Raw genomic sequence first — 27,768 nt, 5'->3', positions numbered from 1 at the left:
CTCCCCTCCCCTCCCCCTTTGTTAATCTCCAGGGTTCACACTCCAATTTTACTGCATAGAATCTTCTGGTTGTCATTTCTTTGTGGTTGGATCTAATCCATGTGTTCTTCTACATTCAAATGTTCTTCCTCTAATGTTTCCCCCTTTTTCAAATTTCACTGTTTCATGCAGTCATCGACTCAAATTCCACCAATTATCAGGATTTTAATTGTTTGTGTTGTGGAGTGGATGATAGCCAGGTTGACTCTGGTTTTGCACCTGCAAGACTGCATTTGTCTCCAGAACACTTGGAACCACAAAGTATAAAATATCTAGGGTCAATAGAATTTAATTTTTATAGGTGCTAAAAAACTACTTTTCTTACTAAGTCCAAGGCTCAAATTAATTAAAGAAAAAATAAATCATGACATAAAAAGACTCTATTCACCTCAGTTAGGCATGCAGAAGTTGTTACAAGTAGTTTACACTCCCTTTTGAAAATTTGCTTCCTAATTGCTATCTACTTTATAATACTTCAGTAAAATTGGAAAAACTTAAACTTTTAATAGCCTTTAAACTTATTAGAAATGTTAAATATTTGCCTCTTGAAATTTTGGAATTATTTATGTAATCAAATATAATCTCTAGCATGAATAAAAAAAACCCCCAAAAAATATAAGAAGCAGCTACTATAGCATGGTAACCGTGGAACCAAATCATAGACTCATTGTAGTTTGAAAAGGCCTCTAAGATCATTGTGTGCAACCATTAATCCAGCATTGCCAAATCCATCACTAAACCATGTCCCTAAGTTCCACATTTATGCATCTTTTAAATACCTCCAGGGATGTTGAATCAATACTTCCTTGGGCAACCAGCTCCAGTGCCTGACAACCCTTTCAGTGAAAAAATGTTTCCAGTCAAAATCACCCTTGTGCAATTTGAGATCATTTGCTTGTCCTATTGGTTGTTACTTAGAAGAAGAAGCTGGCCCACCCCTGACTACAGCCACCTTTCAGGCAGTTGCACAGAGTGATAAGGTCACCCTAAGATTCTTTATCTCCAGGCTCAACACCCCCAGCTCCCTCAGCCACTCCTCACAGGACTTGTGCTCCAGACCTTTCACCAGCTCTGGCGCTTTTCTCTGGACACGCTCCAGCATCTCAAAGTCTTTCTTGCAGTGTGGGCTCAGAAAAACACCTGTAGTTTACATTGAGCAGCAGCAGTTGCCTAGCAGCCTCTTACTGGGCATGTACAGTTGAGAAGGTTCATATCTAAAATGTTTAGCATTTATTAAAATTCAGTTTGAATGTTGTTTTGTTGTATAATGAATCAGGATCATGTAGTTTTACATTATCTCCTCACAACTCACTTTTTGCTGACTTCAGTAATCTTATACTTTCAGCAAATCTTATATCTGATGTAATTTCATCATTCACACCCTTCTGTAGATAATTTAGGATTATCCTGAACAGTCCAAGACCTATTAAACAATTACTGTGGTTACCCCACTTCAATGTAATATTATTATTTCATTGTAATATTGCACTATTTAGTGTAATAACTGACCTGCTGTGCCTAACCTTTATTCCCTCCTTTCTACCTATTGCTTTTCTCATGGTCTGCTTAATACCTTTAGAAAACATTTGACAGGATCATGCCAAGAGCTCCCTGGGAATCCAAGATAATATGTCAACCAGATTTTCATAACCTTGAATGTTCTCTGTGTCCACATAGGAACACTCACAGAGTTGTGAGTTGTATCCAGCAACAAATGTCATCCTGAATCTTCCTTTTTTGTTGCATTTATCTTTGTTTTCATTCCTTCTATCCTTTATTATAGTCCCTAATGTGTTGTCTGTATGAGTGTCTCTTTTGTACGTTCTTTTTTCCCTCATATTTCCCCTGAATGTCGTTCTAAAACCTAAGGACATATTTTTCAACTTTTTTCCTTTGGTACTGAGGATGATTAAATTATAAGTGGCACACTATGGCTAACAGTTCAGCCATTTAATATTTAACTTGCCATAAAACACAGACTGACCATTATTTTGAACCAGATACTTCTGTTCATTTTATCAATTTATTTTAAAGACTTTGATAGTTTTTGCTGCTGCTGTTCTCATCAGTCCCATCTCTTCCTTCTACATTTAGATTCTGTCACTAGAGAAGAAATAGGTCATTCATTGAGGCTTCTTCTCTTTTTGTGGGAAAAAAGGCACTTATAAAAGAGTTTTCACTGAGCTATTTTTGCTAGTTAATATCTGTCAGTATTTCTTTATTTTTAATAGCAGAGTTTGTCTGGCTGAACTGATAGTTCTCTATAATTATCTGTGTAAATCCATTGCAAAGAGAAGTGAGCACTAGGAGTGGGAGTTATGATAATAGGAACAAGGATGGTATGAAATGGACTTTTGCAACATTGGAAATTTTGCTCTCTCATTTTGATGAGGACAGTGAAATATATTTTATTTGCCAACTGAACTACTATAAATAATGGACAAAGAAAACTCTCAAAAAGTGATCCTGTTTTTAATAACTACCTTGGGGATTCTTGTGTATGTGCATCCCAGATAACTGAATCTGATCACATAGGGAGTGGCATGTCATTTTTCAGAAAAGCCACCTCCACATTCTTTGTTGTTACCCTTCCTGAGCTTTGATGGCATTTTTTCTTGATGTGTGTCTCAATGACACCAATTTACTTATAAAGCTGTTAAATCCTCGTGGACTTTAAAAATCACAGCACTCTTCCCACGGAAAAAAAAAAAAAAAAAAGTACATTATTTTCAGTATTTTATGCTCTCAGTTTGCTGGATGTATGAAAAATGTTATAAAGAGAATTGTTTTCTTTTTAGAATTGAGTGCAGTAAAAGAGGCAGTTATTTTTCTAGCTGTGGCTGCTGTGTGCTCTTTGTATTTTCTGAACTGCTTGGTCATAAGTGGGTGTTTTGTGATTATGATAGCAATGCATGACAATGACACAAAGTTAATGGTTGGTGCAATAGCAATTCATATCAAAACAGACTTTGAGACTAAAAAAAGTGTCATGATTCATCCTGACCAGTAGTAATCACTGTGAAAGTCAGTGCTACCTATTGCTTCCCTCACCCAACTTCACAACCTCCATGCTAACTGATGTCCCTCTGATGCAACAATATTAGCTTCTGTACAAATGTTATCTTCCGAACAAATATTTTATGCACTGAAAATGCCTGCGCTTATGTTTTGTATTTGCTGGACACGAATCCAAATGGTGCATCAACCACACTGGTTATTCACATGCCCCACATCTGCCAAACCTTAAAGACAGGTGTCCTCCTTTCAAACCCCATCCCAGATATAAAGCTGTTTGTGGCAGTGCCTATTGGTCATGTGCCTGGAATGTGCTTTTCTAAATGCTCCAGTGCTTGTGGTGTCCAAGCAGAGCTGACTGAGTGGGCAGTTGTGCCTTCCCTTGAGCGTGGCAAAGAAGGGGAGAAGCAATGGCACTGTGCTGTGGCCAGGAAAGCACACCATCACACAGGGCACCGTGTCTGGGGGAACTGTGATGTAAAGTACCTTTGCTGGCTGATACTAACATGCACAAATTCTTGGGTGTCATGTGGAGAATGAATCACATGCTTCCCCATTGAACACTTGCAGCCAAACAATTTCATCACATATCTGTAGATTCAGCCACTGGGGGCGAGAAAAGTAGGAAGATCTGGTGTGCTAGCAGTGACTGGCAAGCAGTATACAAGAAAACCTGAAATAATAGCATAATAATTGTAATACTGAGCAGAAGTTGTCTATGCCCAGTATTTTGGGTCTTTTACTTAGATGCTTGAAACTGTGGAGCAAGATTTCATCTGAAAGAATTCTCAAAAGTAGTGTATTTGCAGTAATTGGAATTTTTGTAAAATTTTGGTTTTTGTCTTTAGCAGGTTTGCTCAGAAGGGTGCACTTTATATGACTTTAAATATTAGCTCAGAGTTTCACACTGGAGGAGGGAATGAGTGAAATGTTCAGAAATATCTTACAGAGATAAGTTCAGAGAGTCATTAGGGAAAACAAGACACACAGATTTTGATTTCCACTATTTTCCCTTAGAGAAGCATAGGAATCAAAGCTTAAACCAAAAAGTTGCAGTTTCAGAGGAGGACCCAGAAGGAAAACCAGGAAACCCATACTTCAAAGGAGTTTGGATTTCACCCTTATATCATTTTGATTCGAAGAGACAAGAGATACCAGTGATTGAAGAGCAAAAAGTCCGTAATTTGTACAAAACTGAAAATAGAAAAGATCAAAGAATAGTAATAATGAAATTAGAGGAAAAGTTTAATAAATGCTGACTTTCATTGGTACAGCACTAGATTCCACCAACGGAAGGCCTGATTGCTGGTGTGATATTGATAGGTACTTTAAAAAATTGAGGCTGGAGATGACAGGGAAACTATAAAGGCAATTCTAAACATTTTCAGGCCGCTGTTCATGACTGCTTACTGGATGAACTGTGACAAAATCTAGTTACCAATTTGTGCCGTGTTTGGTTTTGTCTGGTAATTAAGTCTACCTGTTGATTACAGCTTGGATGGATTTCTTCCAGCCTCTGTAGCAGCGTGTTTGCAGTTTGCTAAACAAACACCACAAACAAATATTCCAGAGGTGAAGTTATCGCACTGCTCAATGCCAGCACCTCACTCCTCGTTTGTCTGTTTCTTGACACCTCATGTTGCAACTTCAAATTTTTCTTTCTTTTTACTTTTTGGTCAACATGAAAGCTTTGGTTATCACCTCAAGTCATTGCATTTTGACATCTCAGGCATCTGCTTTTCAAGATACAAATTTATTAAGAGAATAAAAGCAGACTTTAATAGGACATGGCAGCAGTTACTGTGTAGTGAACTGAAATGCAGTGGGAAACAATCACACAAGAAAATTAAGAGGAAGAACTTAAAAAGTTTTAAAATTGAGGGTTTGTGTGTTGCTAGCTGGGAAATGCAGATTCTTTTTCAAGGACTGCTTTTTCCCCCCTCCAGTGTGATAATTTCTTTATTGTTTTTTTCCTTTCCTGTGAGTGAATAAAGGTGTTTTGCTTTGTTTTTGTTTTGCTTTTTTCAGAAACTGTAGGCCAACTTCCCCTTTTCTTCAGTCTTTGATGGTGACATGTCTTCTGTTGATCTTATCTGGATAAAAGTTTTCAGATTTAGGTCAGTCCCCCCATTCACACGCATTCTGTGAGCACATAAGGCAAGTGTCCCTGTAACAGAGTAATCAAGAAAATGCTCTTGATCAGGCATGAAAAGTAGGGCATTATGATTATGTAGATGATTATAATCAGATTTATTGCTGATACAGTATCTAAATCTTGCCAATGCAATATTTAAATACCAACTGTATCACACACTACAGTGGATTATGGTATAATCAGGCTGTGGTCCTTCTTGTTGAGTCAGTAAGCTATCCATACTTTCTAAACTTCTCAGACAAGCCTGGATGCAGCTGAGTCCACTTAGTCTCAGATTTGGTGAACATTTGATGCTTAAAGGCATAAAATATAAGCAGGTGCAGCTAGAAATGTACAGGTTTGCAGTCTTTGGCCTTGCAGAATTCCCAATTACAAAACAACAAAGCATAAATGTAACTACTCCAGGATTTTATCTCTGCATTTGACTGGATTTTAGTGCATTTTAGTCACCCATCCTAAAGTGTTCTTCACCTTTGGGCTGGATGTAATCTTCCAGAATCCCTGCTGGGGGCAGTTTCCACGCAGAAACTGTGTCCAGCCTTGGAAGACCAATTTGCCCAGCTGGACCAGTCTCCAGAAGCATTTTGCACCCTCTCGCAGCCTGATGTGGATGAAAGTCAGTCACAAGCATCCCATCTCCCCATTGCTGGAATACACTAATCATGTGAACATCCAGAAATTCCTCCTGAAATACCCACCTGGTGTTCTTATCTTAGGGCAAACCACACTTCCCATCAGAGACAGGGGCAGAAAGGGGAGGATGCAGGAAGACCCAGTTGTCTTTCATCAATGTCTCAGTGCCTGTTTTGCTGGATTTTTTTGTGAAGAAAGTAGTTGATGTTTCAGGTGTGCATCATTGCTCCTAGACTTGGGATGTGCTGCATGTTACACATCATCTCAGACTGTGAGGGTGGAAATTACCATTCCTTGGGCAGATGATGGCTCATAGCCCATCTTTGATAGCTTTTTCTCCTTACCTGCCAAGTGATGCTCCTGCCAAAGCCTCTGCCCTATTGATGGCATCAGCAGGCACTGTCTAGCAGCAGAAAAATCTTACCTATTTAGGTAAGATGCTTTGTTGACAGATAATGTGGTTTGTGATTGCTATCTTGAAATTAAGTATGAATCTCGTTTTAATTGTGTTTGGGTAAATAGTGCCTCTTCCTTCACCACTGGGTTTATCCACCTTGAAATGGCTCTCACCAATTGCTGCTCCCCTTACAAATTCAATCCTTCAGATGGGACAAAAGAGAGTGGTTTGCAGTGTTGTGGGTGTTCAAGAATGTTTCTAGCTGGTTTATTTTCTCCTCTTTAAACACCAAAGTCAGGCCGAGACAGTGAGTCTCTCCTACGCTTTATGTCAGCATGAGGAGCAGGTTGTATTTTATTACTCTAATCCTTTGCAGCTTGTGTTCACACTGGCAATGAAATGACAGCAGGAGTGAGGTGAGAGTAAGTGATAAAGTCTTGGCATTAGACACTTACAATGAATGTGTGCTTGTGAAGTTCTGACTCATTAATTCTTTTTCCAGGCTGCTGTGTGGCTTAGCTGTGCACTTCAGTACTGTGATGGATTTTAGATTTGTCAAATAACCCAGAATACCAAACACTTTATTGTCTCATGGAAAGGGAGGTTTTCATTTGTTTGATATTTTTTAATCCTAAAAATATATGAGAACTGGGAAGTTTGGGGTTTTCACTGTTTTTTACATCATAAAGCAATTTTAAGGATGCAAAATGCCCCAAGTCGCGTTCCTTGTAGGAAATCTTTCCACATAGAAAGTAAGACAGACTCCAAAAAAGGACTTTTGAAAGTGGAGCATAATTTGAAAATACTCTATTTTTCTTTCCTCACCCCCTCAGAGATTATTGCAAGGTGCTTCAGATGTTGTGAGACTATACTGGTGTGATAGCATAAAGTGTTTTATGGACTTCAGAGTAAAAATGAATATAGATACCACATCACAGTTAGACTTGAGATGTGTAAGAAAAAACAGAATTCGCACTAATCACTGAAAACATATCCTTTAAGGGGTTTCAAAGGACAGACACATCTTTATTCCAAAGAAAAACAAGGAACAAGGTTCTTCCTTTTAATTCCCTCCTGTGGACATATCATGAGAAACAACTTGTTCTGCCAATACCATACCCTGCAATTTTAGATGAACAAACTGTCAGCAATCCATGCAATACGGTAAGAAGAAAACTGCACTATGTTTAAAAAGAAAATAAAGTCAAAACTCAGCCACTAGGCTATGTTTTTAATTCCTTTGGTTTTGTCGGATTACATTGTCCCAAAGCATTGAAAATATCTGACTCTTGTATAACAAAGTATATTAAAAGTGACTGACATTTAATCTGTCAAGATCACTGTCTTGTAATAGCACAGCAGATGGTGGGCAATATTTTGTCTCACAGAAATGATTTCTAATTAATCTATGTACACGTGTTGCTCACTTCACCCACTCCACTAAATAAAGTTCAACAGCAAAGTGAACCATGGAATTTTTAGGTTTTTCTGAGCTTTTAGCCCAGCAATATTTTACGCATTAAGAATCAAACCTACACCTAAAGTAGTATTTTGATTTTATATAAAATATTTTGTATCCTGCTGAATTGCAATGGGCTCATAAAGATGCATTTCTGTCTTTCACATGAGGAATTCTTCTACCATTAGCTGTTGTTGCTCCCAACACTTTCCTGATTAAAACGGTGATTTGGGTAAATTTGGTTTTTGAATGTGCCACTCCACTTTTCCACAGTTTAATTACTAGGAAGTATCTGGAACCTTAAATCAGATAATTGATATCTTCAAAAGAAGGTGTCAAGTTGAGGAAGCCAAAGTCTACTCCATTTTACTGCTCATACCTTCAGGAGCTTTGTCTTCCTCAGATTTTTTACATGGCATCTTTGGCTGCAGTTTGTATTCCCTGTGTAGCAGCTGACTGCCATTTTAATTATGCCTTCTCAGCGAGGCTATCTGGGTGTGACTGGGGATTTTGGTTTTGCTCTGTGTATTTTATACATAGTGACTGAGGACTGTGAAATAATAGTTGTGTAGATATCACATTTCTGTTTGCATCTGTATGCACTTGCCATCTAAAAATCCAGTATTTTTTTTTCTTTTCTTCTGTTCCTCCAATTTTTTGGGTTTGTATTCTGTGGAAACCCCAGGCACCGGGAATATTTCTCTGTCTGCTCTGGGGTGCCCTGACCCCCAGGCGAGAACTGACTTTGACCCTCATTCATTGGAGAACGTTTCCTAGACTTCAAGATAGATTAGAATCCACAAAAGTGTGAAATAGATTATAGAGAGAGTAATGTAGGTGTATCACGTGGTGAGAAATTTAGGTTTTGGGATTTTTAGTGTGTTGTGGATGGAAGAAAGATGGAGGGCACAGGGTGTTGTCCTGGGTTTCCTTTTCATTCTTCTTCTTCCTTCTTCTTCGTGCGTTTGGGTGGCATTTTGTAGTGCGCATTGCGGGCTCTTTGGGATCACTTTGGGTTAAAAGGGAAAATAATCTAGGTCTCAGTTTTTAATTGGATGGTTTAGTCTTAAAAGACCTTGTAACAAGAGATTGTTAGCCATGTTGTGCCTTTAAAAAGCTGTCAAACTTAAACTACCTGTTTTACTGATAAGAAGTAATAAACACTTGAGTCCGAACATGAACTGCTGTCTCAAGTGCCTTCAATCCAGACCCAGAGAAACCAACAGTATTCTGAATACATATAAACATTACTCTTTCTACCTGGCAACCAGTATGTCTAAAAACATTTATTTCAGACTCCTTTTTTCATCTTATCTAATGCACTTCATAAATGTTTTTGATATTCCCAGCCTACATTTGCCATTTTTCCAGATGAAATGTGCTTCTTAAATGAAAATCCTCTAACTTCATATGAAGGAATGAAGATATAGAAGCTGTCTGTATTTGAATTCTAGGAATTTAGGCATGTCAGATTAGTCTGTTGCTGGCTTCATTTTCCTTTTCAAGCTCATGGATTTGTTTCCTAAATAGTACTGTTGTACTTCATTGGCTTCTTACAGTAGTTATTTTCTCAGTCTGATTTCAGCAAATTGAGATGGATATCAACATGTTGCCTTTGTAATACACCAGACAGCTTCTTACTTGGAGATTAGAAACCTCCTGAGAGCTGAGTTTTCTTTCTGTGCTGTAGTTTCACTGCTGCTGCACAGAGAGCATCAGTATTAGTCCTCTACCAGCCTGGTGTGAGACAGGGACACAAACTTGTGAATATTACTCACTGGGTATAATTTTGTAACACTCAAAGTGTGAGCTACAATGGATCTTAGATGAATACTAAAAGGGAATATTTATGCATTTATATTCATGTAATTCTGAAACAAATGGATGGATTGACAACCATTAAAAATGAAAATTAATTGTCTATTAATTAAGAAAATAAAGAGAATTTTATATGTCCATATTAAGGCTTAGTAGCTGAATGGACAAAGATATACCTTAACATTGAGTTAGTGTGAATTCCAGCTGAATGAGATTGTCTGAAGTAAGAGCATAATCACCTTACTCCCCACACATAACTGGAGAAGGGATATAGGGTGCTAATTCAGACCTTAAATAACTGTAATTGACTTCTGAAGAAGGGCAGGTAACTCTTTCTATTTTTTCATGGGGTGCTATTGTGACTCTCTACTTGCTTTTGTGAGTCAGTCAGTGAGAGAAATACAAACTCTTACTGCTACTGTATTCAGCCTTGCCTGAAGTATAGGCTGTTCTGTCAGGAGCTTTCAAAAGTTTCTTCTCCAATTGTCTTCATCCCTTTTTTATCTTCTGTATTCCACTCCTGCTTGACCCATCTAGAGTCACAGAGCTGTAATTCAATTCAAGCTGAGAAGGACCTCAGGAGGACTGTAGTCCAACTCCTTGCTCAAATCAGTGTAAACTGTAAAGTCAAACATATTGCCCTGAACTTTATCTGTTCAGGTCTTGAAACCCTCTAAGGATACAGATTACACAGTGTGTCTGGGCAGCCACTCCTGCTGCTTGGCTGAAAGTCAGAGCTATACCTGATTTGGTTTATTACCATTTTCTCTTATTTATTTACTTTATTTCCCTGCAAATGCAAAAAGATCTTGGCTCCCTCATTTTGAAATTTCCTTTCAGGTATTGGAAAGGTACTTCTAGACACCTCCAAAACCTTCCTTTTTTTTGATCTGACAAAGCCCAGCTCCTCCAGCCTTTCTTTATGGGGTGCATTCTCCAGCCCTAGTGATCTTGGTGGACCACCGCTTGACTCACTCAGAGTTTGCTGATGTCTTTCTTGTAGTGCAATGGACACGTTAATCGTAACTAGTCCAGATATGCTCTAAACATTGCTGGATAAAAGGAAATAATATGAGCTCCTTGTGATCTTGAAAAATATTGTGATTCAGAATCCAGGAATCAAATCAAAAAAATCTGGAGGCTATTTAGTGTAGGCTAAATCAAAAGAGAATGCACTCATGTCAGAGCTCCCTGGCAAGCCCTGTCACCCTTATCTGAGAAAACCTTTCTCTATAAAAGTTAGAACATTTCTTCTTTGTTTTTCTCTCATTCCATCAAGGTACATAATACATGCAAAAAAAAAAAAAATTTTTTTTGAGTTGGTGATAAGTTATTGTGATAAAATATGAAGAACAAAGGAAAAATTAATAAAATTAAAAGGCACGTGAACTCAAACAATAAAAAGAAATCTCAGTGACTGACACAATACAGAAAGCATTGATTCAAAATTTCTGGTTCAAGGGATAATAATATGTAGCAGCTTGATATGAATGAATAACAACAATATATAAACTTTTTATAATTAGGACAAAGTTTAGACGGGAATTTACAGACACTGCAGGCACAAGGAACAAAGCAACTCTCAACTTCTGTTAGAGAGATTTCTTGTAGGCTTGCAACTGGGAAAAGTCTAAACAGCATTGTGGAGTTATACATCAGGCTGGAGAGGTCATTGCCAGAGAGGGTGTGTTGTATTTCAGGTAATGGTTCTGGCTGGAGGGACAAGAATCAATTTGCTAAACACAGGGATGACAAGAAATATTTGGTATCAAATAAACCCTGTAGGGTTTTGTGCTCTCAGCTAAGTACTGTCCAGATCCCCTTTCTTGTTCCTTTCACATGTTTGCTGGCTGTGGGTAAGCCTAAACTTGTCCCACTGCTTCTCCTGTATCTCCTACGTGAGTTGATGTCTTCAGGTGAAGGAGGGAATTTTTTGGGATGCTAACAAATTATGGGTAAATACATAAGCCTTCTCACATTGAAAATAATAATGAATGAAATGTAAGTGAATGTCTCTGTGTTTGTCAGCAACAACACAGGTGTCAGGACTCGAATTTCTTTCTGTGTGATGATGCTTGACTGCTGGTTGGGTGCTGCAGTGGTGTTTTGAAGAGTCAGGACAAGCCAAATCTGTGCTAGCTATTACTGAAAGCTAAATTATAGGCAATAGGATCAAATGACCACTTAGAGGATGAATATGAATCTGGGCATTATCCAGAGGGGTTGTGGTGTCTCACTGCTTTGAGTTATTCAGAAAACACTTGGACAAGGTCCTCAGCTAATAGCTTGAGGTTTCTCTGCTTGATTGAGGGAGTTGGACAAGATGACCTTCACAAGTACCTTCCTACCTCAACTGTTCTAGGAACCTGTTATCCTTTGCTATTTTCCCAGTAATGAACTTTTGAGGAAATCTCTATCCTTTAAAAAAGGATATCTTGATAAATCTACTGAGAAAAATATAATGTAATTAGAATCAACTATTTTAACATGTAATCAGAAACTATTCTGAAGAAGAAAAGCAGGCTGCACCATCAAGGTAAAGGTGATAGCTGTTTTCAGCTTCAGAACAAGTGAGTGAACATTAAGGCTACCTTTTAATGTCAATATAAGTAGTGGAACTTCAGCTACAAGTGGGACATAAAAAAGCTACTTGTTAAGGAAAGTGCAGTGGTTTTTTTTTTTGGTTGCATCATTATATTACACAGAAAAAGACAGCTCTTTCATGATGGTAGGACTTTGAGAACAAAGTAGTTATCTGCAGGATATCAGGTGAGTCTTAACAACAAAACTAAATTGCTGAAAATATGTTATTTAACTTTTTAAGTTTATCTTTTTTCTTTTTTTTTTTTTTTTTCTTGAAACAGTTGAAGCTCTGCATTTGGGAACTCTGATGGCAGCACATGGCTATTTCTTTCCAATCTCAGACCATGTTCTAACACTGAAGGATGATGGCACCTTTTATCGATTCCAGGTAAGTATTTTCAATATGTTCTTGACTTGCACAAATGGAGGCTCAACGGCCTTACAGATAAGTTCATAGCAAATTTAATCATACTTTGTTTCTTACATAACCTGTTTAAGAGTATAAATTCCCCTAAAAATAACAAATTGTAGAAGAATTTTATTTATAATTTTTCAGCAAAATGGGTGATGACTTTTGATGACAAAGATGATAATGAATTTTGATATTTGGAATAAAAGCGTGATAATGCTGTATGGAACTATCTCTCATGAAATAAATTAATGTACTATTTTTGAAATATAGTTATATTATGTTATTGCCTTTTATTCCTAGTATAGTCTGAATTTAGAAAGGGGGAGATATTTTAAATATCAAGTCTATACCAAAAATCTGATAAATAACAGAGGTAATATTTTTCTTATTTGGTGAGAGTTTCCTTACCAGTAACTCAGTAGTATCAGAGTAGTGTGTATTCTTCTAGCAAGTACAGAGACATTTTTATATTGATCTGTCAGTCCCATTGCATACAACAAACAGGCAGATGGTTTAGAACAAGCTGGAAGCATAAATATGTGCATATGTCTTTACCTACACTTGCATATATATTATTCAGAAACCCACATAGTGGTATTTCATTATATTAGATTTCAAACTAAGGCCCCAAGAGCAGAAGCGTTGTTTTTCTAATAATGGCTAGTGGGCTGGAATTTTGCAGAACAATATTGCTAATGACTTGAAACAAATATGACTGCAAAGTACCAGATTATGGATTCAATTGAAAGAATTCACTTTGTTTGTCATGTGCCACTTTTGACAGTGGTGGCTGTGTTTTGTATTGCTCTTTCTATTAGGTGGTGTTCCTGGTCGGTGTCACTAACAGCTGCTCCCAGCTCTTGTTTAGATATTTATGGCTTTGAAATGATATGATGACTATCACTATGAAATTGAGTTTGTTAATTCTTTTCTGTTACTTCTAACTGTATTAAATAATCAGTAAAATAACATCTGGTAGAACAAAATCTATTGTCTTCATGATATATAGGTCTAAACTTTGTCTTAAAGATTGTTTAAATCAGAAGCCATCAAGAACAAAATAGTACTGAAATTGTGATCTTTCAAATGCAGAAGAAAACTGGTGATTGGAGACCAGTCATAGTTTCAAACATCATATTATATTAATCTCTCTGCAATACTTTCACCAATATTTTGGCTCAAGTCTCATAGACCCATGTAAAGGAAGAGAAAGTCATGTAATATTTGTGTAAATCAAAATCTTAGCATGAATATAATTAAATATGCACAGCACAGTCTGGCAATTAAGAGAGTTATTGCATACATGCAAACAATATTATCCAGTTTTCATATTTAGATCCTGTGAGTCAGACTGCAAAAAAGTTGTTCTTCAGCAGAACAGAAAGTTAGATGTGCACATGGGTAAAACTAAGAGCAAGCATTCCAAGCCTCCTCCCCTAGACCCACAGTTACCTTTGATCCTGGAGAGACTACTTGAAAGAGAGGGGTTTTTTTAAGCTCATGAGGCTTCAATCCCCTCCGTGCTCAGTATAAAGAAGTATGATGGCACATGATTGAAGGGGCTTGCTGATGTGTTTATAAGGTAAGTGGAAAGGAATCATGGAGTGGTTGAGGCTCCAGTTCTTGGCTTGGTGTTTGAATAAGCGATGTCCAGAAGGACAAAATATACAAGGACTTAATTTTGCAGAGAATAGTAGTTTCAGGAGTGCTAGTCATTGAATTCTGCATGGCTGCCTCCATCTCTAGCACAAGAAATAAGCACCTCTACTGGCATGACAGTCTGACTGAAGGAAAGCACAGACTAGAATTAGCTGCACCGTGGGCCACTGAGAGTACTGCAGCTACCCTGCTGTGAGCTTTCCTGAGAGAGGTCCACAGCCTACGTTTGGACACAAAGCTTCAGCAAGGGCTAGATTGTATAATCTTCTCAGTGTATTTGCATAAGTTAAGAATTTGGCACCTATTTGACAAGTGCATATGAAATAAGGTGTTTTGATCAAGTGTTGCTCAGTCTGTATCTGCAGTGTTTGTCTTGTTTGCTTTTCTGTGGTACCTTTTGCATTGCCATTCCTATGCCAACAATGTGACTTTGCTGTTGTGACAATGCAACTTTAGCTGTTAATGTATAGGATGAGCAAAAATTCATAGTGGTGACATACTGCTAACTGGAGTTATAACAGCAAAATTTGTGTGCTTACATCTCCACGTTCCCCACCAAAATAACCTGGTATAAAATCTGTTACTGAACTGCTAAATTAGAAGATGAAGAGAACATATTAAACGGGGAAGAAAGTTTGACTGCAAATGTGTGAATTTTACACTAGAATAGATGTTCATGTTCTCTGCACATAGTACCCTCTTAGTACTGGACAGGATTCACAGATTTCTGGATATTTTGATAAAATAAAAACCATGCACCTGCCAGCACTGAAAAGTTCAGAAGCCACGCCTGCAGTGAAATCTTTGCAATACAAAGACCTAACCTACAAAAAACAGACTAGCTATAGTAATGTTCTCCATGTGCTTGATGTTTTGTGTTCAAAAGGGTGACACATTCCCTCCTGACAGTAAAATTATCTCTAGCTTGTTTTAAACCACCTTCTCTTGTATAGAAATAGCTAAAAGCAGTGGAGGTTGATCTTCATTTGGACAAATGCCCATTTATGGGCAAAAACTATTCTTTTCCAGTTATTACTCTCGACATCAAGAGGTAAGAGTATAGTTACATCTCCTTTTTTTAATAATATGAGATTTTAAAAAATTATGGATCATTCAGTGACCTACTCAGGTGTTAATTAGATTCGTTTCTGTGCTATCAATTTAATACAAAGGAGATGAATGTAAATATTAATTGCCTTATTAAGAGAGGAATTTTTTAATTAGACTCAATAAGAAAAAGCAGAAACAGCTGCATTGCCTTTTCCTGGTAATTTAAACCTGTGACCAAAAAAGGAGCTCACCATCTTCCTCTACCTGATAGCAAATAAATATGAGGGGCCCAAATCAGAAAAGCAAGCTCCATCTTGGGAAACATATCTTCCCTGGACAGGTATTACTCATGGAGACGTTTCATTTATGTCCACACAAATGATAATATGTCCATCTTGAAGAGGAATGCCTGACTTCCCCTCTCAGCTGGTAAGCCTTTGTAATACCATCCCACAAAAAAAATGTGCTAATTTCCTCTACAAGCCCTGAATGCATAGAGTCTCCCGATGTTAATTGTGAAAAATAACATTTCTCAGTATCTTTTGGCTGTAAACAAACTCCTAGGATACCCAAGACTAGTGGTAGTCACATTTTTAAATGAGATTAATTAATGATTTAACATTAATTAATTTTCTGAGATGAGGGTTAGGTTTTGCTGTTGTTTTGTACCTTTTAAGATGAAAGGCAAAAATATCTGAGGAAAATATCAAAACAAGAACAGTTTCTTGTGAAAGCAAGAGTGAAGATAGCAGCAAAATTCGTGGATCTTGGAAAGATGAAGGTGTGGACTTTGATATCTTGTCCTGTTCTGCCACTGGGAATGCTTTCTTGACAAATGCATTTAACCACTCTGGTTTGTTTTCCCATAACTAAAATTTGGGATAAAATTGTATAGCAATCACTGTAAGGATCTTGAAATATCTTTGTTGCAAAATAGTTTAGAGTGTGAAGTGTTATGGACTCCTCATGTCTCAGGTGGAGTTACATTGCTTTGCACATCTCTTTGGGTCAGCCTTACTGAGCTAACTTCTTCTTGGCTCATTCTGGACCAGCCTCTGGCCATTCTGAATTCTGAGTCTGTGGCTGAACATCACAGCTCTTCAGCCACTCTCCAGAGCCCTTCTGCATCATCTGCTGTGCCTTGAGGGAAGGATTTTATTTGAAGCCAGATTTTAGAAATTAAAAAGAAACAAGCCATATTATGCAGAATTTGGCAGATTTTTTTGGCAATTGCAGGTGTGATAACTAATTCATTGTCTTTTCAGGTCAGGCTTGGTGTATGCAGGTTCTGTTAAGGTTTCTGAGGGAAAAAGATTTTAAATCCCTGTCTCTTTCTGACTGCCCCATCAATGCCACTTTTGATTTTTTAAACTCCTTACTCAGGCACACTTTGCCCCACACTGCTTTCCATGCTCATCCTCTTTTCGGTTAGAAAAGAGGGGTCACAGAGCCAAAATCTTGTTTCCAAATTCCTTGACCTCTTTTTAAATTATACTGAGCTACTGGAGCACTAGTATGGAGCACTACTTGCTTCCTGTATGAGCTTGACAGTGCTAGACTAGCATTCTTATCCTTTTACTTTACCAAGAAATAATTCTTTGAAGTGCAATGAATATGAAACAGAATGCCAGTGAAATCTGCCATCCATCATGCAAAGCATTTGAGATTGTGCATAGCCACTTTTCAGCAGAGGCTTCATTTCTGCTGTTTATAAAGACTCCCTGGTGCCTGAGAGAAAAATAGCAGTAATATGCAAAGGTTTATAAGTGATTTGAATACTCGTCCCCTATCCAAGTAATTGGATTTTAAAAAATTTTGTGGAGTGGAATGGAGCAGCTTCAGAGACAACAACTCTTTTCTTATTACTATCAACAAGGCGTAGCTGAATGATGCTTAGTGATTTCCCTTCTTGTTTATACAGTTTAATGCATAGAAATTAATCATGTTTTATAAAAGCTGATGGGTAACACTGATTTTTACAAGTGGCTGTTTCATTAGCTCAGATATTGTTATTGATTAATTTTGAGGTAAAGCCAAAGCAGATCTATTTATTTTATTCACTTTATCTATTTACTTTATCACTATGGATTCCTTACAATGCATAGCAGCCACTGCTGCTAGTTTGTTTATTGTGGAATATGTGCTATATTACAGGATTTTGTTTCATATGACTTTATTACAGCAGGATTATGGATTTATGTGGTTAGGTTTACCTGATGATATTAGTGTATAACTCAAAAGAACAGTATGTGTTTGTGTGTGCAAAACTAGTTTTCTGGTTAAAGGGCATGAAGGTCTTTGTAACTGTTTTGTTCTGGAGGCTTAAATGTATCTGCAATCACATTTGCAGTTCTAGGTAAGCCTTATTTCTCTAGCTCCTGACTTGTTCTGGCTGCTGATACAAGTTACACCTACAATCAAACAAAGTGCTTCAAAATCATACTGATAAAAACTGGCAGCATCATTTCTGCCTGGGCTGATAAACAGTGCTTGACTTTCCCATAGCCGCTCTACCACCCACCTTCCTTCAGCTCTAAGTGGGATGTCATGGCAAAATGACAAATGTTCCCTCTTTAATACTTCTTCATGATGAACTGCTTCATATTTCCTTCTGAGGAGAAGTAAAATTCTCAAGGATGATAATTCCTTCAGGTTTTCTACACTCATGAAAGATAACCAAACCACATCAGTATTTCATTATCTTCTCTTTGAAAATGGTGGTGTTATGTAATGTACATGTTAATAAATGTACATGCTATACCACATCCATAGCTCTCCTGGGTGAAATCTTCACTACAAGCTTCCATATCATGAAACCAGGCACACAGATTGTGTAATGTTCATTCTATAGGAATATTCAACATTGTGAGGGATGCTATAATTATTCCACAGTGTTTTTGGATATGTGGTTTGTAACAAATAGTTGAACCAAGCTTTGTTTGCATAGTCCAGCAATTTAGAAGGTAATTTATGTGAGCAGAGCCTCCCTGCATTGCTGTGGGATATTTTTAATAGATCAGATGAGATCTTTTCCTTTGCACATGCCTCCTATTCTCATTCTTTGACCTCATTCCATTAGACCAGGGGTCTTCTTATCAGACTCTTTTTATTTCCTAATCCTTCTGTGTTGAACAAGGCAAATGTTTTTCCTGTAGTCTTCATGGATAACCTCACTAGCAAATTCTTCTCAGAGATTGTTAAATATCTGGAGCATGAAATTGTGTGGGGACTTTTGAAACAGAAATGGAAATGTAAACTCAGCACATGCATTATAGTCACGTGTTATGTGATTAAACTGTTTGATGTCTGTAATAAGGAACAAGGTAAACTTCAGATTAAGACCAGAATTTTATGACTGTTAAAACCAAGCAATTAGACAAGAAAATGTGGAATATTCTTTTGGAAAAACATCAGTCATTTTACTACATGCATGTTTATTGTTGGTCCTTTTTGTCCATACGGTCACAGTATTGCAAAAGTTAGGAAGCAGAAACCGATTTTTATATAAGGCTTTATTTTTAGTGTCCAGAATAATCAAAGATTTTTTTTTTCTTGATGTTTTGGACTTACTTTCTGTTTAAATCTTTATCTGTACCTTATTCTATTTTTTGCCTGTTTTTAGGAGAGTTTTCCTTATCTCTGCACACATCAATGCTATTTCCTGCTTTGAAAATGTATAATAGATAGCTGCTCTTCGAATACAACTTTATCAGCAGTGGTAGCTGCATTTAAGCACATATCTTAGGGTGATACTGTAAGCCTTTACTTGCTGGTAACAAAGTAACATAGGACTTTTCCTTGGTCAAAATACATAGCATCTAATGTTTATTTCTCCACTAGTAGGGGTTTTACAGGTCAGTGACCTAATTTTTGAAAAATCCAAATGTTTTTAACCTTTAGCTTTCAAAGATTGGAAAAATATAATGTATTACAACTGTTCAATCTAAAGCGTAGATGTAGAAACATTACAAAAGAGAAAATTTGAGATTTTACCTTTTGCGGAAATACACGTCTTCCCTTTGCTGTAATCTTCTGAAGCTCCTCTGCTTTATGTAAATTTTTTTTAAATTACTGTCCATGTTTTGAAGGTTACTTCAATGAATATTTTTTCCATGTATAAATTACCCTTTTGGTAATTGTACCCCTTTAAACATCATGCAGATAATTCAGTACCTTTGATAACTCTCACCAGTTAGATAGTCATTGTTACAAAGTACTGGAAATAGAGGAGAAAGATAAATACCAGAGGAAGTATTTAATCAAAATATTTACATGTGTATATAATCACAGTCCTGAGGAATCAGGAGTAATTTTTTAGCTTGGTGAGGCTTTTTTTTTGTTTGTTTGTTTTTTCGGAAATAAACACAGTTTACCCATGTGAAAACACAAGAAATCCTTAAGCTTTCTGTGCTGAATATCACCAGCTTTCTAACCTGAACTGTCTGACCTCATAAAAACATTTCCCTGCCTGAATTTTTTTTGCCCTGTGCTTTGCCCTGTAGCCTTATCTCCATGTCCAAATTAATTTTGGGCATGTTCGCAGAGCTGATCGTGGGCAGAATTGAACTTTGTTCCCTCGGGGAGCCAGCTGGCTGGAGGCCAGCTCTGGCCAGGCTGCAGTGCCTGAGCCCATGAGCTGTGCTGCTCAGCAAGTGCCATTAAACGCATCCGAGCAGCAGGCAGGCAGGGTCGTGGCTCGCAGTTCAGAGACAGCTGGTGCCTGCCCGGCTCAGAGCCTCGCCAGGGAGACCTCCTGCCTCTGAGGAAGACCTTTGTCTGCCCACTGTCTCCCTCTTTCTGGAGACTCAAACAAGGAAGGCATTTAATGATCTTCTGTACTAGCTGTTATTTGAACCCTTTTCTCATCTTGTAAAGTCTGCCTTTTACTGGCGTTTCTTTTTGGCTTACCCTATCACACATCTTTGAAACCTTTTAATATGGCTTATTGTGTGCTTTGCTAATTAAAACTCATGTTCTGTTTTAACTTTTCTGCTTTTATCTCCCTGGCACAGGGAGGCTTACACTCATCCTTAGTAGCCAGTGCATTATTTTCTGCTTTTTCCTCGATCTCTTCTCCACATTTAGGTTGCACCTTTTTATCCTTTGGAAAAGCCTTGGTCATCTCTGCCTCCTAGTGAGCTAAAGTGACAACATTTCACAACACTGAAGATCATGTCCCCTTTCCCATATTGTGTTTAGTGCCCACACTACCTTCACCCCCAAATTGCAAGTTTCAATAAAATTTAAATGTGTTATTTAAACTAAATACTGAAAAAAGTACTCTGGACACATAGATTTTCATTTATATATGAAACAACAGAGTCCTCCTCTAACATCACTAGCATAGCTGTGAATATATAGTATTTGTTCATAGCCTGTTGTGAGATGAATACTGAAAGCAAAGTTTGTGATTTTTCCCTAAGTCAGAAGATGGAATTTGTTTTTAATCTCAGCTGCGATGGGAGTACATGCGGTTTGTCATGAAAAATCCTAAGTATGCCTGAGGGCCTTTAACGTGGACTTTGCAGCAAGTATGGCCACAACTGGAAGAGTTTCAGCTGAAGAACTGCTTGAGCAAATATGATTTCTATGTATTTAGTATCTCACTACACAGTTTTTTCAGAAGTTCAGCTTGAACCCATAAACAGAGGTTAACCTTCCTTTTAGCAGAGAAATGATGTAGCTGTGCTTTTCTTCTTGGGCCTCTCTGGATATACATTTTGTGCTCTAAGGAAGGACTGTTCTCACTTCCTGAGTTTGTAAACTGTATATTTCAATGATGGTGACTTTTTGCTTTATATGAATCACTCTATTAAATGTTATAGTTTTTTCTCCAAAATGTGCTGAGTACTGCAATTAATTCTTCAGGAGTTCATCTTCTTTCTGTTCGCATTTATATGTGCTTCTACTGGTCACTTTGATTTCAGTGGTGCTGTGAAGGAATGGTTGATTGGAGAATTACTTATTGTTGGTCCCTTCAAATATACCAAGTGGCTTTCAAGAAACACAGCCTTCTTAGCCTTTGAAGTTAGCTTGTTATAGTTCTTTTTTTATCTTTTATCTCCTTGCTGTTGCTTGATAAATAGCAAGTTCTAAATTGGTTCTATTAAATTTGATATGTCAATATTACAAAACCAACAGATTTTTCACAATATATGTTTAATTTGACAATTGGTGTGAATGTGTCACCCTTCAGCCCTGTTGGTTTCCAGATTAACATCGAAATAATTTTGAAGAGAAGTGGGCAGTAAAGAGGTTTCCATTTTTGCAGCTGGGAGATTTTTGAGAAAAAACAATAAGAAATAGAGAGTAAAGCAGAAGGTTTTCCTGAAGAACCACCTGTGTTTTGAAATACCACTCAAACCACTTCACACATTTAATGAGCTGCATTCAACTTCTCAAATATTATGTAATTCTCTGTAGCAGTGTGTGTGTTTATGTATAGATCAGTCACTCAATCACAGAATATTCTGAGTTGGAATGGGACCCACAGGGATCATTGAGTCTGATTCTTAAGTGAATAGCCTGTGTGGGGATTATGTTCTCTATAAAAATGCTGTAATAATATCCATTTTAACCAAAAGTTGCTATTTTAAAAATGAAGTAATTTTATGAAAAATGTCTATACAACCTTATATTCTCCATTTGTTTGAAGTGAAGTCTTTTAATAATACATGTAGCACAGTTTTGATAGGTATAGTGTTGAAGTAGTTTTTGGTACTTTATTGTCTTTCCCTTAAAAAAGCCCTGCATTTTAAATCACAACCAGTAGACACTCATTAAAAAGTAGACGTTGATGTCTTTGTGAAAACGGAGTGTTTTTAGTGGCATTTTTAAACAAGCAAAACCTAGGAAAGATAATTGAATATTAATCTGTGAATGAAAACTCTAAAAAATCAAGAACTGAATGAACTTCAAAGTCTTTATACCTCTAAACCTGATTCTCCAGGACATGTGAGAGATGTATTTTTAGGGAAAATGTAAAAGAGAACCCCATTACTTAGCTTGTGGGTTTTGTTCCCTTAACTCTGAGAACAAAAAATCCAAGTTTTTTCTTTTTCAATGTCATTCTGATACTAGTGTGATAAACAGGTGTACAAATGTAATTTTCTGTTTTGATTTCAGAAATGTCAAGTTAACAGTATAATAGATCTGCCAAAAATATAAATTGAGTCTCAAAACCAGTAACAATCCAAGGGCTGTATAGTGCTTGCATTGTCTAACTTGAGTTTCTTCTTTTTTTTTTTTTGTCTATAGACACCCTATTTTTGGCCATCAAATTGTTGGGAGCCGGAAAACACAGACTACGGTCAGTGTAGAAATATTTCCTGTTTCTTTTGGAAATTATGCATTTTATTAATGAATGTGTCATTGCAATCTGTCTTGTTTCACCATCCCACTGTTTAAAACATAATTATGTGTCATGTAATTCCTGTGCAAGAGCTACTGATATTGAAATGAATGTGTTGCTACATTTTTCAAAGTTTATCAGAAGCTTATCAAAGTCATATTTTGGAGTGGATCTGAGGAAAAAAGAAATAAAACCCAAGCCCCAAAATTCAAGACTCATCAAAACCTACCTTGCTATTTATATCCTGTTTGCTCCAGGAAGTGTAATTATTTACAGTGAGAAAATCTCAGTGAAGCAGAGGAGACTTTATTGATGGTTTGCAATGGTTATTATCAGATTGAGACCCAAAGATTTGCCTAGTTTAGAACTCTTATTTCCAATATACACCACCTGGAAAATTACTGATTATGAAAAATAATATAGTTCTAATGTGAACGGTATTAGAAAATACAGTTTATTTTTTATTTGCCTGTGTCTTGGGAGTTTATTAATAAACTATATATTGTAATTACTGATGTGTGCTTAGACAGCAAAATCTGAGGATAATAGGTAGCAATGTATTAAAAATTATAACAAAGTTAGGTTCCTCTGTACATCAAATAGTGACCGAATTTTTAAAGAAAGTGTATCTATGAGCAGCCTCCTGTTCATTATAATCCAAACTGTTAAGTACTGAGCTCATCTGAAGACCAGGTCACTTATTTAGGTAACTGAGTGTGTACATGATAGGTTATGTTCTCCAAACTTCAGACCATGAATATTTCTTTTTATAGCTTTTCAGAAATTTAGGTGAGTGTTTACTTGTAATTTGGATTCTCTGCCCTTGGGAGCCAAAGACTTTGGGAATGGATGGTTCCAATAAATGCTTCCTTCCTTTTTAGAGCAGACTCAGTTTAATTTCAAATACATTGCTAAATAAAGTCATTTTAAGCTGAAACTCTCAGCAAAGCTGCATGTTTCCAAGGTACAGCTTGAAAATGTGACAGTTTCCTCATCCTATAGGAGTAGAAAAGTATTCAATTTTTTATTGATATTTGAAGATATCCAGTAAATAGTTACTGAAAGCTCCTAAGGAGGAGGGATTCTTACCATGTGTGCGTGCTTAGCCACTCCATATGAGGAAATTAGTCACTGAAGGAAAAATGATTGATTTACCATTTATTACTTCATTAAAGTCCCCTAATATGTTAAAGATCAACAAGTAATTAACTATGGTTTAAGAGACATTGAGTTATTCAGCTGTTATATGTATCACATTACCGGGATGGTTTTAATAAATAATTATATGCTTAACATGTCTGAATTTAAGATCAGGCTGAGAAACTTTATATTAATATTCTTTAGTCTAAAGTAGGAGATACTTACTTTCCTGTCACAGCTGATCTGTGGATTGGTCAATGTTATAAACCTTAGTCAGTAAATAAAAATCTTGTATAATGTGTCCAGGTTTGCCTGCCAGGAATACAGAGTTAAACTTGGCATCAGTGTCTTCATCATGCAGGGAGATGATTTTGTTGAACAGTAAATTTACTCATTTGAGAGCTTTTGAGATTTAAATGTGTTTCAGTTGCTGAGGTAAACTCTTTGGTCGCAGAGGGGAGAAGGAAGGGGAAGCAAACCCCCCAATCGTGCTATCTCATTGCTCCTTCCATGTCATGAGCCAGAAGTGCAGTCGTGTATGAAACAGACCGCAACTTCCCTGTGCAACACGGCCAGAGCATTGTACTGGAACTACCAAAAGTGTCACCAGAACTGGATAATGCTAGGGCATTTGCAGGAAAATAAACTTTTAAGGCACCTTTTCAATACTGTTCTTATTATGTTGGCTTCATCCAAGTACCAGAAATTAGCATTTCCCTTTTAAACAATGGTGATCAGAGGAATACAGGAAAATCAAAATATTCAATAAAAATATTTAAGGGACCAAAATTAATCTAAAGTAGTTTTGCATGTTCTGCAGATTTTCATGGTAATTGTTACTTCCTGAAAAATATAGTACATAGAATTTATGTTATTACAGATATGAAAATGCATTTCATACTTATCATGCATTATGGTGCTGTGTAGTGTTACCAGCTTCATAGACTTGTCTTGAACAAGCTTAAAACTGTGCCCTCTAGAATTGTTGACTGTGGCAGCCATTAGAAGTCTCTCAAGACCAGCAAAAAGCAAACTCTCTCTGTAATCTTCTTTGATCAAAGTTACTAACAAGGCAAATCACTTTCTTTGCCATTAACCTATTTCAACAAGCCACTGCAAATACTCTAGATTTTTATTTTAATTCAAAAATGAATCCTAACCATTTATCTTTACTCACCCATAACTGGGTTACTGTCCAGAATGTAGCATATTGCCAGGAAAATAATTTATATTAAATAAGAAATTTAATGAGATTGAGATACTGTGTGTTAGTTTATTACCAAAACTAACTAAGAAACAAATAATCCTTGCATATTTCTGTAACATGTTAATATCTTGTCTAAAATATAATTGGATCTATATGGGCTTGTAATAGCAACTATTTGCCTTAAAAAATATTTTTCTGTTGAAAGTATATTTGAAAAAGACATACAAACAGAATCTTCCAATATGTCAAAAAAGCACAGACACATTCTCATAATAAAGGTGTAGTGAACTGCCACGTCATGGTGGCAAAAAGAGGACTTGGATTAAGTTAATTTATGTCAAAATGGAAAATAGCCTTTTGATTGTAATTTCCAAAATATTGACTATGATCATTCTGAGGTTACTGAGAAACTACCGATTTTCATAAAGTGCTGAAAATCACCCTACTTTTTCTTGAAAATCATGCTTTAAGTGTTGTCAAGAAAGATTCCTGAAATTGCAAATAATTTTTACAAAGGCAGGTCATTAAGTTCCATCTGTTGAAGTCCCATTTTAGTGCCATATGTCTTGGAGTCCACCCAGGCAGGACATGTTGTTCTTTGTAGAATCCCATTGGTTTTAGAGTGATTTTGTTAGTGAAAATAAGTAGTAATAATAACAACTACTATTATTAAGATTAGTGTAGTTCAAATAACTTTGCTTTTTTCTGTGAGTTAAGACATGTTCCTGAGTTATGATTAGGTTTTGTGACAAACAGAATTGGATCCCAATTCAGCAAAACTGGCTCTTGAAGTGAACTCAGCTAGTGGCTGAGCATGTGACCTGCTTGGAATTATCTTCTCTTTTCTTACAGATATAATTTTGTAACTGACAGTTGTTTTTTTCCCTGGCATGTTATAAACAGGTCATGTCATTAAGAAGTAGTTAAATAGGGAGGCTAGTTAAGCCAATTGCATCCCAGAAAGGGGAAATATAATGCCACAGATGAAGTTGTTATTCCATGTGCACTTGGTCTCAGTTCTAATGGAACCTGTCTGGTTCTCTTGGAGGTTTAGTGACTCACAGCTGTTGCAAATTTGAGGCATTTTGTCCATTACTGTCCTCTTTTTTGAATAAATAGAAAATATGAAATGTTAAGGAAAAATTCCATTCACAACAAAATGGCAATTATTTGCACCTTTTTAATTTATGGCTTAATTTGATATATTTGTGAAAATGTATGTATGAATCAGACATAAAATAAGAAGAATTAGTAACTTTTACTCATTTTCTCTAGTGAACTTTTTGCTGATAGTGCCCTACTATCATAGGACACTCAAAAGCATCTTTGACATACCAGACTTTTTCTTGCAGTTAAATGCATATTAAAAAAAGAAACCTGCATTAAATGCATATTTAAAAAAGAAATCTGCTCAAAGGAGAGAAAGAATAAAATTTAGGAAGTGCCACAGTCACTTATAGTCTTAAGGAAGTTTGGACATACTAGAAGACAAAAAACCAACTGCATCTATATAGTTGCAATAGGACGTTTGAGCATTGTAGGGTTTTTTTCCTGTGCATTTCTCTCAAATGAGTTGAAAATGAAAGAGGACTCCAGAATGTTGGTAAGTTATAGAGAACACTTATAGTGTTAATTATCAGTTATAGAGTAAATAACTGATAATGCAACAAGAGTTTAAGAGCACTTGACCACGTGGTCTTTAAATGATGCTAAATGCGACTGTTTTTCTCTATATTCAAAGCAAATTCTTAAATTCTCTTGCTGTGAAGAAGGACAAGTTTTGAAAATGTAACATATTTTCAGTAGCCTTCCAGGTAAAGTCATTACAAAGAATTACAAAGGCAATCTCCTAGGAAATTAGAGCAATCATGGGGGTTGGGGTAAGTCTTAATTAATTACTCCCTTTTAAAGTGTGAGATACTTGTCTGGATAAATGCTGCAGCTCTTTAGATATACATCACTTCACTATCTATCCTGTGTTACAGTAAAATAGAGTAGCCATTTACTTTTGTTGTGTCAAAGCTGTTTAATTGTTGTTCTCCAGCATTTTTAAGAAAGTACCAGCCTTTCCTTATTAAATGTACTTGGTAATCAGCTAACAAGTCAGTCTGAACAACACTTCCTTCCTAATGATACTTTCTTATCGCTTAGAAGTAAACTGGCAGAAGTCTCTCCATGTTTTCTCTGCTGCTCTGTTCTGACCATGAGCCATTTCACCTGTCTCATTTCCCTCCTCTCTCCCAAACTCACAGTAATGCTAAAAAGTACATACTGCACAAAAAGTAACTGCAGTCATGTATCATGTTTTTCACGTGTTGAAAATTTTCCTATAATTTTCGTTTTAGTGTCTCTTGCCTAGTTATTTTCCATGCTTACCTTCAAATTCCTCTGAAAATTTGAGTAGCCCAGGAATTTTCTCTCTCATTTGTCTTTCTTTACCCTTTACCATAGAGTGACTATTTGGAAGAACTGTGTGGAGAATGCATTATATATTTTCATTGCCCAAATACACAGGGAGGATTTCCTTGGCAACAGCTTATTAGTAATTTGTATTTGAGAAATACTGATCCCTATTTCTTACCTGAACTCTGCTGGAACACTGCATGTTCTCAGCACCTCTGGAAATCAACCCAAAACTATGAGTCAATAGCTTGGGGCAAAGCTGGTAGCAGAGAAGGACTTTTGATACAAATTTTCATATATATATAAAAATATTTGTTAAAATTCATGCCATGAGAATTTACGAAGAATATGTGAATAGTTTCTGGGCAGCTCTGCCATTCTATAATCTCAAATCTTGATTCTCAGTTCCCATTTTTTCTATAGCTAATGTCAGACTATGTCAGCAAT

At 36.6% G+C, this 27,768-nt stretch overlaps 1 protein-coding gene across 12 annotated transcripts in view; it reads left to right on the top strand.

Moving 5' to 3' along the window:
* RGS7 (regulator of G protein signaling 7) overlaps positions 1 to 27,768 on the top strand; it is a 258,434-nt gene that overhangs the window by 166,368 nt on the left and 64,298 nt on the right. For all 12 annotated transcript variants that reach the window (XM_039707030.1, XM_039707019.1, XM_039707022.1 and 9 more), the window contains 2 exons: positions 12,381 to 12,487; positions 22,478 to 22,529. In XM_039707030.1, the coding sequence (XP_039562964.1) occupies positions 12,381 to 12,487; positions 22,478 to 22,529 (159 nt within the window). The remainder of the gene's footprint in view (positions 1 to 12,380; positions 12,488 to 22,477; positions 22,530 to 27,768) is intronic.

The sequence above is a fragment of the Passer montanus genome, unplaced genomic scaffold (assembly GCF_014805655.1).
Source record: "Passer montanus isolate IOZ18808 unplaced genomic scaffold, ASM1480565v1 scaffold2, whole genome shotgun sequence".
Taxonomy (NCBI): Eukaryota; Metazoa; Chordata; class Aves; order Passeriformes; family Passeridae; genus Passer; species Passer montanus.
The sequence above is the reverse complement of the archived record's forward strand: the minus strand, read 5'-3'. Positions and strand labels throughout refer to the sequence as shown.